The sequence below is a fragment of the Zootoca vivipara genome, chromosome 4 (genome assembly GCF_965207765.1).
Source record: "Zootoca vivipara chromosome 4, rZooViv2.hap1.1, whole genome shotgun sequence".
Taxonomy (NCBI): Eukaryota; Metazoa; Chordata; class Lepidosauria; order Squamata; family Lacertidae; genus Zootoca; species Zootoca vivipara.
In genome coordinates this window covers 53,487,298-53,501,384 of record NC_142587.1, presented here as the reverse complement: position 1 = coordinate 53,501,384, position 14,087 = coordinate 53,487,298, and the positions used below count along the sequence as shown (strand labels likewise).

Here is a 14,087-nt window from a genome sequence, read left to right as displayed (position 1 = left end):
AGCTGTGACTGTACCCAATTAGAGTAGTTGGCCATTCTAGGGAAACTTTCCCACACTGAGCTACTCTAAGTGCAGCTCAGTCTGACCCAGAAGTATTTTGCTGTTGGTGTGAAGCAAACATTTCTTTGTGTTATACTAGCTCAAGAAAATAAACAAGCTTGAAAGTACTACAAAGTGCACACTATCTCTGGGCCATTACAAACTACCCAATGTGAGCTCTCTCTGTGTTTTTGTGTACAGTGGTACTTTGGATTACAACTGTTTTGGATTACAACCACATCAAACCTGGAATGTCTTCATTCCCATTAACCAAATCTCTCAACATTCCTCAAGGACCGCAGTTCTGTGAGCCACTGATCTGATCTGTGAGCCACAAAGTCACCTTTCTTCCTTGGAAGTATGACCATGGAAAGTTATCTAATTCCCTGACCCAGATGTATAGCCCGATTCACAACTCAGTTGTATGTGTTAGTTAAGCCTCATGGGATATGTATAGTACAACAACTAGTCATTTCATTTCCTCAAGACATTCTGGAAACTGAAGTTCTGCGAGTGCTTCTTGAGAAATCTCAGCGCTATAATCAAACTTCAATTCCTGGGATTCTTTGGGGAAGGCATAACAGTTAAACTAGTATAAAAATTATAGAAGTGTGGATGTGCTTTTCAGGCCTTGACTGAACTGGCTGTAGTTTCTTTTCCAATATGCAGTTTCCTTTTTTTCATTTAGTTTAGCACACTGAACAATAATAAACAGCATGCTTTGGATTTCTCCCTTCTTTGGCTTTCTATTATTCTTCGTCTGCTTACTGTATAATTACTATAATGACTGCACAAGTCATTGCACATTTTACCAACTAGAATGTGCACTTCAAGGCATAATTTAACATATTTTTCATGCTAATATTTCTTATCAAATTATAAAGCTCTCATAGGTTTATTGAGTTCTACTAACAATCCTCATGCAAACCTGCCTGTTATTTTTCTGTAATCACCATGCTGTGAAAATTGTTCAAATCATCATCAAATGTTAACTTTAACAAATTAAGTTTTCATCTTGAGTTAAATCCATATCTATTGTACTGTATAATTGCAATGTTAAATCCATATTTATTGCACGTCGTAATTGTAAGGTTTTTGGAGTTGGAGAAATGCAGAAATGTCATATACATTGAGAAAAAGTAACAAATATATTCAGAGAAAGCTCAAGGGGACTGTGGAGCCTCTGGCTCCTTTTGTTCATCTATTGTTTATTGTTTATTTCTCCTTTAGCTAGTTTTCACAAAGGGTTTAGAGTTGGACAAATAGCTACAGTCCCTTCTGTGTTTGCTGCTAATAGGAATCTTTAGTACATCCTCAATACGTTACTTATGAGGGGCGTGTATATTTTGCATTTATCTCATTTCCTTGCTCATGGACCCTGGTGGTGGTGCTCTTCTGCTTTGGGTTTTTAAAATAGCTTTTCTCCCTATAAATCAGGTCTGGTTAACCCTTGCTGGAATACAATTCCCATAATCTATAACTATTGGTCATGCCAACTGAGGGTCATAGGTTCTCTTCATTAAGAGAATCACAGGTTAGCCATCCCTGGAGACAGTGAGTTAAATAGCAAGACTATTCTTCCAGACTGATTTAGTTGTCCTGAAGAAAAAGATACATTTTATTTTGCAAGAGAATGACCTGTTTTCCTCTTTGTCTGGCGGGGAATATAGATTTGTCTGCAAACTGTTTCATGAGGGGGCGAAGGATTAGAGTATCATTTAGATATCAAATGACATTAGGTCACAGGAACAGGAACTTCTGGAAAGGATTTAGTCTCCCCGTCTGATTGTAACTGAATGCTGATCTTAGGCAATGCACTGTATATAATATCCACCCACACAAAACCTAGCTTGTGAACTCTAGTTAGGTTACCTTAAACCAGCAGGAATATCCAGAGGATTCCAGCAAGCTTATATTTCTCCAGCAAAACCTTAATGTTCCCTACACTCATACATAATATCTAGGGTTTGTGTAAAGTAACATTAATTACTGTTTCTGTTGCAATATTAACCATTTTGTACATTCTTGGATATTGTAGGACATTTGTTGTTCAAAGTACATGGTAAGATGTTGCATCTAAAGCACAGCCATTTTTCAAAATCAAGGGACAGGCAGACAATTCAATAAAGTCTACTTTAAAACGTCTAGTACTGCAGGGCTATAAGTTCTAGGTAAGACTGGTAAGGAGGGGGGGAAAAGTAAACCAGCAATCTACTTTTCTAATAAATAGAAATTAGTTGCTAAATGGCAAATATTCCTTGGCAATTGTTTTATTTTTTATTTTGTGGTTATTGCGAAGATCCTTCCTTTTGTGAAACTCAGCAATCAGATAAAACTAAAACTCATTTGATAGGAGAATTTCAAAGGAGGGGATCCAATACTGTTTGTGGACATATAGCTTGGGGTTGATTAAAAGTTTCTTCAGAGTAGCGGATGCTGTGATTTCCTGATCAAAATTTCTCCTCCCAAATGCCGATTGCTGCACAAGGAGCAGCTAAGTATGTTTGCAGGTCAGACAGGGAAAGGGGCACAGATGAAAAGGACTTAACACCTCTTTTCTATTAGCTCTTAAGAAATTCTTAGTCCCCTACAAATGCATTGCAGTTTTGTCCATTTAAAAATGCCTTGAAATTGAATCACAGATCTCCCACATAATGTGTAGCTGGCCCTTATGCTGCCTTTCCAAAGGTTTCAGAATAGCTCAGTGTTCACACGTATGCACTATACAGTATAATTTTATTCTTCTTACTTTTAGATATTTGGGCTTTATGTCTAATTTTCTCAGATTGCAAGTTTCCCTGCTGATCTAGTTGCTCTTTAAAGGGATTTGTTGCTTGGATTGTTATTGTTTTAAGAACTTCATTCGTTGCTCTGAGAGGCGGTTGCCTGAAGTAGTGAGATATAAATCCTCTTAATAAATAAATACATATGTACACACTGCAGCAAAAATAGGAAGTCATAGATAAGCTCTGGCATTATCTATTACACCCTACAGTTTGAAAGCAATTACTGCTGTGGAAATAGCGCAGCATAGTGGTGTGCTGCAGTTATCAATCCATTATGGTGATTGTCATTTTTCTCTTTTGCCAAGTACAAAAAAAAAACCACCCCAAAAACACTTCAAAAGATAAGAAGCTTGAGCCTTTTGAGTTAATATGTTATAGACCATAAAATAAATTATCTGTGAAACTACCAGTAATTAGGTCAGATCTCATGTGCCATGCAGAATCAAGCTGTACACAATAAATGTGAATTGTACAATAAAGTCACATATTAGACCATGAACTACATTTACTGAGAAGCTGTGTTGCTTTGGGGCATAACATAATTAAGGCATTCTATGAAAAATGCTTAAGCAATGACACAATCTGGTTGGAAATGTTTCACAAATGTTTTGATAAACTTCTCCACAATCTCATTATTATTGATATGCTATATACTGTGGGAAATTAATGTGGAAGACTAGTGAGGAATTGGGTTTGGAATGTAAATCTGGGTTAAGATGACTGAATAGATGTTGTGAAACATATACTGTATTTGTATATGGCGCAGGATTAGATGAGTTTCGAAAAACAGAAAAATGTGTAGAAATTCAGGCATTAGCTCTGTTTGGACATCACAATCAACTACTATTTCTTGTGACAGGAACAAGCATAAGAGAGATTGGATTTACACAAGTGAATAGGAGAATGAAAGCTTTCACTTGGAATTACAGTTAACCATAATTTATTGTTGTGAGCACATGCTAATGTGAAATCACTCTGAAGCTTCATAAGTCATTGATAGAAGTTGGCTTGTTTCAACAAAGCACAGTACTCATCAGATCTGAATATACAGTTGTGCAAGTCTATTATCGTATAGAAATTGTAAGCTTGAAATAATCAAAATATCACACAAATTAACTTCTAGGAATTGATGTTTAAAAAGAGACAAATTTGATACTCACATTTCAATATTTATGTTCTTTGGTGCTAGCAGCAAACATTCTAACTGAAAATTATTATATTTTGGTTTCCCCAAGCTCTGTGTGCTGATACAGGCTTACAAAAATGTAAACCACCCCCCAACCCCCAGTGGAAAGTTCACTAGAAACCTTAAACTAATAGTTCAAATGTGGGGGGTGGTGGTGATCTTTGCTTTTAATACCCCTTCAAAAGTTATGTCAGGTTTGCTTTGTACCAAATTGTAGGCTGAAGTTTTAAACTACTGTACCAGGAATTTCCTTCAGTAAAGAGGATATGTGAATATTCTGCTGTTAGCTAAACACTAGAAATGACACCAAGCATTGTGTGGTAGAGAGTGTTCCTAGTGTATTAAACAGCAATAGAGAAAAAGGCTATTCCAAATTCCAGCAAATGGTCCATGCTTACCTCTTTTATCAGGTTCATAAATCTAGGTCCAAAACGCCATGGCTTATGTCTGTGACATTGCAGGGAGCTGACAGTCATTTGGGAGGCACGCTGGGAAGCCACTGCAACCATGTAAACAGCATCATACACCAGAGCTGCTTCTGTCTGTATGTGGGAAAATAGAAAACACTTTCAAGACAACATGTTCAGTCCCATCCCCTGGTTTCCCCTTCATTCATTCCAAAATATGAGCCCTGTGTCTAAGGCTTGTAGTACTCTCGTCAGTTATCTGTGATTATGTAAGAGTAGCGTCTAATTTTGGACATTTGTTTTCTGGCCAGCAAAACTTATTTGGATCAGGCCCTTAGTGAGCAATTATACATTTAAACGACAGAGGTTTGTTGAGTCTATCAGACCAATGGATAGAGTTAAAGACTCATCTATTTAATTAGACACATTATTATTTATTATAAAACTTCACACACTGCAAATCTTTTGGGAAATTAATAGATTAATTCTATGCTTCATTGACCTACTTACACTACTTATAAATACTAGATAGTTTTGCAATCCAATGTGATCTGAATTTACTAGCAGGTCTTAATATAGTACAGATTTGTGATCATTGTTGGCGCACAAATTAGGATCTGCATAAAATCAATAGATTTGTTTGAAAATAAATTAAAAGTGTTAACTTATTGTGAGGAGTGCTTCCCATATAATCTTTCAGATCTAGGACCCGGCTTTAACCACAAACTACAAATGCTTGCAGGCTTCCCAAAAACATATGGTTGGCCACTATGAGAACAGGAGTAGATATACCTTCGGTCTGATCCAGGAGGGGGTAATATTAGGTTTTTAGGATGGTTATGATAGGTAAACAATTTAAAAGTGGCTCCCATTTGTAGTTTGTGGTTAAAGCCAGGTTCTAGATCTGAAAGATTATATGGGAAGCACTGCTCATAGTGTTAACACTTTTAAGACCTGAGTGCACTTTCCCCACTTTCAGCTCCCAGAAACAGTTATTCAGAGGCACATTGCCTCTGCAAGTGGATGTAAAACCTATGTTATTATGGCTAGTAACCTTTAACAGCTTTATCCTCCATGAATTGGTTCAATCCTCTTTTAAAACCATCCAGGTTGGTGGTCATCACTACATCCAGTGGGAACGAATACAATACAGGTAACTAGCAACTTATACACATTTAACTTGTGCACATTTAGCTTTACGCGACTGGCAATTTAAAAAATGAAAAATAAAAAGGGTGCAGTCATCGGGGGTAGGGGGAGACTTTAGCATTTACACCTGCCATTAAACCCTATGTGTTTTTAACTCAAGGGTCAGCAAACTTTTTCAGCAGGGGGCCTGGTCCACTGTCCCTCAGACCATGTGGTGGGCCGGACTATATATTTTTTGGAGGGGAGGGGAAATGAACGAATTCCTAAACCCCAGAAATAACCCAGAGATGCATTTTAAGTAAAAGGACACATTCTACTCATGTAAAAACACGCTGATTCCCAGACCGTCCACGGGCCAGATTTAGAAGGCGATTGGGCCAGATCCGGCCCGCGGGCCTTAGTTTGCCTACCCCCATTTTAACTATACACGATTTGGGCTTTACATGGTATCCCTGAAACATAATCCCAGCGTAAATTGAGAGTTGTCTGTATTTTAACTATAGACTCTGTGTGGAAGTCCTTCCTTTGCTTGTTTGAGTATTCTAGTATTGTACTTCATTGGAAGACATTGGGATCTACTTTCTTCACTTTATAATCTTATACATCATCTTATACCCCTCTGTCATGCGTCTCCTTACTCATTCCCCCCCCCTCTATACTAAGAAACCCCAAATGTTGTGTAACCTTTCCTCATAGTGGAGCTGCTTCATCTCCTTGATCATTTTGATTGCCCTTTTCTGAACCTTTTCCAGCTCTACAATATCCTTTCGGAGGTGAAGCAACCAGAACTGTACACAGCATTCCGACTGTGCTTGTACAATACACGTGTGTAACAGCTTTATAATATCAGCAGTTTTATTTTCAGTCCTAATGATAGCTAGCATTGAATCTGCCTTTTTCTCAGCTGTTGCACACTGAGTTGACATGGGAGCAGAGCCGTCCTGCACAGAAGAAGGGTTGGCAATAGATGTAGCTTGTCACTGTACGTGATGAAAAGAGCAACGCCTGCTGAAATTTCCAACAGCCAAAGGCACACACTTATTATTATTGGGTTGGACTAGATGATCCTCAGGGTCCATTCAACTCTACAATTCTATGATTTTTTAGCAATCCTTATTTGCTACCAAGTAACAATTCTCTAGGTGGCATAGAGTGCTAGAAATGCTAAGGCTCCATTTCTATACACACACTTGCCTTTGAGTAAGCCTCGTTGTATTTAGTGGGGCTTATTCTGAGTAGACATGCATAGGATTGTACTGTAAAAGACAACTATAAACCTTAAATAAAACACCACCACCACCACAGCATAAAACCTCCAGCAGAAGAGATTAAAAGCAGTATAGCAAATATTTTAAGCAACACCAGAAAACATTTTAAACAGGTTTTCAACAGACATTAAAAAAAATGTCTTCATCAAGCAGCTGAAAGACCACAGAGCAGACACCATTTACTGCCAACATTGTGGACAGAAAATGGACATTGTGGATATAGTGGACAGTGCTCTTTCACTTACAGTCATCATGCCATCTAGGAGACCCGTCTCTGGCTTCGGTGGTGCCTGTAGCCGTTCCATTGACCACTTTTCAATAACTGATGACACTTGTGGATTGTCAATGTTGAGTAAGCGAAATCCAGTCATATTGACTCCGCTGTATCTGTAGGGTTCCAGGTCTAGTGCAAACAAATCCTAAATCATCAAGGTTTCATTTTTGAAAAAAATAAAGGAAAAGATTGTATTAATGATAAAAGGAACCATCCAATATATTGAGTCAAGCCTGTAGCCTAGTAGTGCCAACCTAGAGTAGCAATGGGTTTCAAAGCCATGGCCCATGAACCAAGGAATTGTTTTTTCTCCTAGCCTTGTACTGTTTTCCCTTGACTCCAAGCTCACCAAAAATGGCATTCATTATAAACTCTGAATAGCTTTGATCTGAGTAGGATTTATTTTCCCCACCTTGACTTTAAGCTCACCAGACTCCAAGCTCACCAGAAATGACATTCATTATAAAATCTGAATAACTTGGAGCACAGTAGGATTTATAATATATCTCATGTTTGATTTGTTGGAACATAAAACATTAGATGCTCACAACATTATTTTATAAGCAAGTTTCAGTGCAGTACCTGGTATTGATTTATATTATCCCAGTAATAATGTTACAGCTATTACAAATGAAAAGAAAAGGAAGAAAAGCTTGAAAAATTGGCTGGTCAATGTTAGGAAAACTTTCTAGCCCTGAGAATGAAAAAAGCTTACAGCAGTGTGATGAACAACACAGGTTTAGTACTTATGAGCACCATATTTCTGCTGCCTTGCCAGCTTTGGTAACATGCAGTCACTGTGTCTGATATATGTGTCAAGCTGGTGAAGAAGTAGTTCTGTGTGCATTAGAAGTTTGCAAAGCAGGGATATAATGGATGCCTTAAGTGATATTATTTTTGTGACACATTTCATAAGCAATGTCATGGACCCCCCAAAAAGTGTGAGACACTTGTCAGGATTTGTTTCAAAGGAAAGTATTGTTGATGCTGATATAAACAGTCTTGTGAAGAAACATTGTCAATCTCTGGCAGGATTTAAGTCACACTATTAAAACCTCACAATGTTTACAATACTGCAATTGCTTCTTTAAATTATAGGATACAAAGCAAAAGCTTGCTAGCCTTTCCTATGGAAGGAAATATTGCATGAGCTAAAATGTGTTTAATTGGCTGTAAGCAACAACAAAGGGTCTCACAAGGCATGACAAATTAGTTTCCTTTCTATATACCTCCTATGTCTCGTAGAAATAAGCAACACAGCCAAAAATGTGTCACTTTAAGTATTTTTATTTAGGAATATTTTTGCCTAGCCTTCATCACATAACAATACAGTACTAGGATGGGGTAGCATGACTCTAGCACATTAACATTTCCACTATCATAGAGAAGCACTGTAATGAGTTAAATAAGATAACCTAATAGACACAAAATTTTGAATAGTCTAGATTTGGTTCTCTCCACACCCCACACACCCCAATTTCCTTTGATATGGTTTTGAAGTATGGATTCGCAGGCATACAATTCTATTTTCCCCTATGCAGCACAGAGAAATGAGAGTGGGGTGGAAATAGGTTTGGTGAGTGTGACAGATATACTAGGCCACCTCTATTGCAAGATGGCCTTGCTATCAACAGTAATACAGTTAAGAAGCACTTTTCATCTATAATGGTTGACACACAGATCATAGGGGATGGAGGTCTTTAGCTACCAGTGCTGTAATGGATACAAATTTATCAAAATGTCTTACCAGGGTTGTAAAAAAGTAGTGATAGTATTCAGTCATCATTCCCATGGAGAGGATCTGTTGAGAAAGCGAATTGGGGAGGAGATAAGCCAGAGAGAGAAGCACAACACAAATAATAAGCAATCCATGCGAGAAATTATGAGCATATTTGTATGGCAGGTGCCTGCAGGGCTTATATTGCTTTTGCAGATCTACAGAATAGCACGGTGCTGTATGTGGTGCTGAGGGATAATAGCCTCATATCTAGATTGTGCCTTATCTTACTTTTCTTACCTGTATGCTAGTTTTAAAAATGGAAATGGGAAAGTGAGGTTTTATTTTTTCAGGGAACAGGGGTTTGGTTTGGGACAAGATTTCAAACTCTGGAGTGGAGAATTGTCTGATAAAACATATTTGGTACATTTGTGCAGGTAGGTTTCTGGTTTGTACATAATCAGCAGCATAGAATGAATGAAGGAAGAGTGCTATCCTTTGTTTTTAACACATATTGCTGCTTCCCCACTGTAAGGTTGTACTCCCTGTCCTTAGCCCCCAATTCTCCTGAGGGGAGAGCTATGGGGAAAGCAGACAGACATACTCTGGAACACTGGATAAACCAGTACCTCCCCACCCCTTCAACAACAGCAAAACACTGAGCATATTTATTCGATCATGGAACTCAAGGCAGCATGCACGGGCTTCCCAAAGGGTCCTCCCTCTAAACCAAGGTTCCTCAACATCGGCCCTCCAGATGTTTTTGGCCTACAACTCCCATGATCCCTAGCTAGCAGGACCAGTGGTCAGGGACATAGCTGCCAAGTTATCCCTTTTTTACAGGGATTTTCCCTTATGCTGAATAGGCTTCCTCGCGAGAAAAGCGAAAACTTGGCAGCTATGGTCAGGGATTATGGGAATTGTAGTCTCAAAACATCTGGAGGGCCGAGGTTGAGGAAGCCTGCTCTAGACACTGATCAGCCCCAGGCCCCCAGCCATGCTTAGCTACAAGATGGAGGATTCATTTGCCTTCAGAACATGCACTAGCTAGCCAAAGTCTTACCAAATTGTGATTATGAATATCGTAATATTCTGATTTAGAATTGAGAATATCAACACCACCACCACCACCACAATGGTAACTTCTCCATTACACTTGAGGAAGCCAAGACTTGGAAGCAGTTTCAAATGTCCTTGTCTCTACCCAGGGAGTGGGAAGAGTATGGTAGAAACAAGCTTCATCAAGGTGATAATGCTGGATTTGTGAAACAGAGTCAGGTCCAAACTACAGGGTAACAGATAACAGCTGCTGTTGTATTCAAGTGCTGCCCGTATAGTATGAACTCATATTGCTATCCTGGGGTGGGCTCCTTCTGCGCACAAGCTTTTAGTGTAAATGTACAGCAATAAATTTGACAGAGTAGCCAAAGAAATTGTTCTTTAAATGGTGAATGCCTATGGAGAATTGATTGCTCGAAGGAGCCACAAAAAACCCCTAAAATAATGATTAGGCATAGCATTCAAGGCTTAATATGGTTCAGATCTATGTAACTTAAAAACGCTCTGTGAGAGGTACAACTTACCCTGAGACGGAAAATAACACCTTTAGTGGTCACACACACATAGCCACATCCTGACTCAACAGCACAGCTAGCAAGCTAGAACCTCAAGAAAGTGGTTGGCTTTGCAGTACACGCCACCACCTCTTCTCTAAGGTCAAAGATTATTACTAACCTCTGCATCCTTCCATTCTCTCTGGCAGGCTTCCTTCAACCCCCCTTTTTATGCCTTTCCTCCAAATCCAGAAAAGTTGTCAGCAGAATACAGAATAAAAGTCTTGAGGCTGATAAATTAACTGGAAAATGCAGGTGTCTGACTCCCCCTGACTTTAAAACTCAGATCAAAAGACACAAGCTTAGCATGCTTAGATGGTTCAGTTTTCATCACTAGTAAATTCTTTCCGTAGAATTTTTTGGTTCAAAGAATTTAAGAATATCACAGACTGAGCAGAGTTATAAGATCTGTTGACTGAACAGCTTGGTGATATCTGTTGGTATAGATACCACCAGCCAATTTTCTCCAGATCATAGAGGTTACAAACTCCATCAAAGAAGTATTAGATACGAATTCAATGTTGTCCGGGGCTTTACTTAATAACATGAAATCGTATCTCCATTACAGATAGGATTCAAGCAAAATATCATCTCTACCTCAGCTAACCCCCCCCCCCAAAACGACAATCCATAATATTCTGCTGTATGACATATAAAGGCTTCAGATTTCCAGGCTATAATCATACTGAAAATGGAATTCTCTCTCTGCAGTTTACCCTTGGGGGGAAATCAAGCAGCTATACTTATAATTACTTACTGCTTTTCCTTGCTGTTTGAATATGACAAGGGTAGTTATTCTTTGGTCACAATGTGTCACATCAGACAGAAGTGGCCATATTAGCCCTTGACTAGAAAAACTGAATAGAAAATTAAACTTTCTCAGGTGAAGAAAGAAATAATATCTTGAGGAGAGAAAGCAGTGGTGGGAGGTGGTGGTTTGAGATTTTGCTTTTGTTGCGCACTTGCCAGTAAGGAAAATTTAAACTGGCTATGTTTCCATAATATTAGAAGAGGGAGGAATACTGTTATGAACCTTTCTAATATTCCAACTCTGGGCAACCCAGCTACCCTCCAGACTTCTCATTGCCTCACTGGGACATCAGGTTCTTACCTATTCCCCCCCCCTATTTCTTTCTTACTTAATCACCTACGATCAAAAAGCTTCTCTTGGGTTTCCCCCAGCTCTGATAGCTTCCCAGAAAGATACAGCAGTGGTGTCCCTCATGAACACTAAACCCTAAACAAATAATAAACTCCATAGAGTTGACCCCCCAGATAAGCACAGGTTCTAATCTATACTTGATTCATCTAATCCCATTCTGCTTTGTTGACTGCATGATCTTCATCACCCAAATAGGGCTTCAGTACTCTCTATCCTGGGAGAAACTGCCTGATATTGGGAAGCAGAAGCAGGTGGGTTTAAGGCAGAAATGGGATTTGCTGAGCTCAGGTGATGCTAATAGTTCTAGTGACTCCACCCTTTATGAAGGCTATGCTATACATGAGATCCCCCACAACTTTCGAGGCAGAGGAAAGGTGCTATCAAAGATACATCAGAAGTCTCACTGAATTGATGAAAGGAAGAGATCACCTCTGTGGGCCTTCTCAGTAGTGACACCCACCCTGTGGAATACCCTCCCATCAGATGGCAAGGAAATAAACAACTATCCAACTTTTAGAAGATATCTGAAGGCAACCCTGCTTAGGGAAGTTTTTAATGTTTGAAGTTTTATTCTGTTTTTAATGTTCTGTTGAAAGCCGCCCAGAGTGGCTGGGGTAGAAATAATAAATTATTATATGTGACAGGAAGAATAATTTTCATGTCATGATAAAAAGACACCCTTGAAGAAAGAATAGAGGAGCAGGGTTTGTTGAAAGAATATACTTATGTGAAACTCTAATGTTGTAATCCTACACATATTTCAAGAAGGTAAGCCCCGTTGAACACAGTGGGAGTAATTTCTTAGAAAACTTTTTACAGCTTTAATGTACAAGAAACATCGAATTATCTGCATTCCAAAATTGTGTAAAACTCCAATATTTGTATGTCTATTCGAGCTAGGAAGAGAGCAGAGCGAATTTTCGCAGATCCTTTGCATCCTGGTCATCATCTGTTTGATTTACTTCCATCTGGACATCGCTACAAGTCTCTATACACAAAACTGGCTAGGCACAGGAACAGGTTTTCCCCTTGTGCCATCAAACTGTTAAATTCGTATTTGTGTAGCGGAACTAGAGGCCAGTTATGGGTGGGGTTCCTTTGCAGTGCTGTTGTATTGTGCAACAGTGTTTGTATAAGGTACGTTTACATTGCAATGTAGATGAAGCAAAATTCCAAGTATGTGTTGGTACTTGGCTAATAAATTAGTATTCTATTCTAGTCTATTCTATTCTATCCAGATAAGGTATTTCTATCTCAATTTTTTTGTTGTTGCAAAAGTGCGCCTCTTTTATACTCCAGCTCTTTGAAGAGCTCATAACTGTGTATAGAGCCTATGCATGAACAAGTGGTGTGCATGCACACAGGCAGCAGACAAAGAGATGTGTTTGGGCATGAAATGCCAATCCAAAGCCTCACACGTATTTGTTGTTGTTTAGCTGTTTAGTCATGTCCGACTCTTCGTGACCCCATGGACCAGAGCACGCCAGGCACTCCTGTCTTCCACTGCCTCCCACAGTTTGGTCAAGCTCATGTTCGTAGCTTCGAGAACACTGTCCAACCATCTCATCCTCTGTCGTCCCCTTCTCCTAGTGCCCTCAATTTTTCCCAACATCAGGGTCTTTTCCAGGGAGTCTTCTCTTCTCACAAGGTGGCCAGAGTATTGGAGCCTCAGCTTCAGGATCTGTCCTTCCAGTGAGCACTCAGGGCTGTTTTCCTTCAGAATGGATAGGTTTGAACTTCTTGCAGTCCACGGGACTCTCAAGAGTCTCCTCCAGCAACATAATTCAAAAGCATCAATTCACTATGCTAATCTTAATTTGAGCAGGAATTGTGGGCATTCTGCTCATAGAAGGCCCAACCATCCATTCTTCGTTGAATAATTATTGGGGGGGGGCACATAATCACATGACATGGTGCACACACACCATTTGAATGGCAATGCCCATCAACTGCACCAACAATGCACTGTGCTGGGCTTATAAATTTTAGAAGGGAAATTCCTGCTCCTAACCTCTGGTGGCTGCAACATAATTACATTCACAAACACATACGGTAGTCAGGGATACACATTTGCACTTCAGCCTGCCTCAGCCTACCATGCATGATAGCAGATCAGGCGCTAAAGAGCTTTACAGCCTAATTTTCTTTGTTGGGATCCTAACCAGAACAACTACAGTGGGACCTTGACTTACGAAGTACTCGGCATCCAACGTTTTCGACTTACGAGAGGGGAAAAAAGTGCCCACGCACTTACGATTTTTTCGACATCCGAACGGAAAACCTGTTCGCGGCTAGATGTGGTTTCCTCGACCTACGAGTTTTTAGATGCGGTTTCCTATGGGAAACTCGACTTACGAATTTTTCAACCTAAGAGTGTACATTCAGAACGGATTAAATTCGTAAGTTGAGGTCCCACTGTATATGGGAGAGCTAAGGAAACTCTCAGTTTAGAGAGCTTACCCTCAGCTGCTGGTTCTGACTGCTAC

At 39.5% G+C, this 14,087-nt stretch overlaps 1 protein-coding gene and 1 long non-coding RNA gene across 5 annotated transcripts in view; one reads left to right on the top strand and one right to left on the bottom strand.

Annotated features, from left to right (window-relative positions):
* Positions 1–14,087, bottom strand: part of GRIK1 (glutamate ionotropic receptor kainate type subunit 1) — a 260,499-nt gene that overhangs the window by 45,911 nt on the left and 200,501 nt on the right. For all 4 annotated transcript variants that reach the window (XR_015949577.1, XM_088667964.1, XM_035115110.3 and 1 more), the window contains 3 exons: positions 8,857–8,910; positions 7,081–7,254; positions 4,410–4,553 (listed from right to left, as the gene is read on the bottom strand). Coding sequence is in view for 3 of the 4 variants with exons in the window: in XM_088667964.1 (XP_088524090.1) it covers positions 4,410–4,553; positions 7,081–7,254; positions 8,857–8,910 (372 nt within the window). In the remaining variant the exon portion in view is untranslated. The remainder of the gene's footprint in view (positions 1–4,409; positions 4,554–7,080; positions 7,255–8,856; positions 8,911–14,087) is intronic.
* Positions 1–14,087, top strand: part of LOC148685954 (uncharacterized) — a 129,597-nt gene that overhangs the window by 56,801 nt on the left and 58,709 nt on the right. The gene's annotated exons all lie outside the window — the stretch shown is intronic.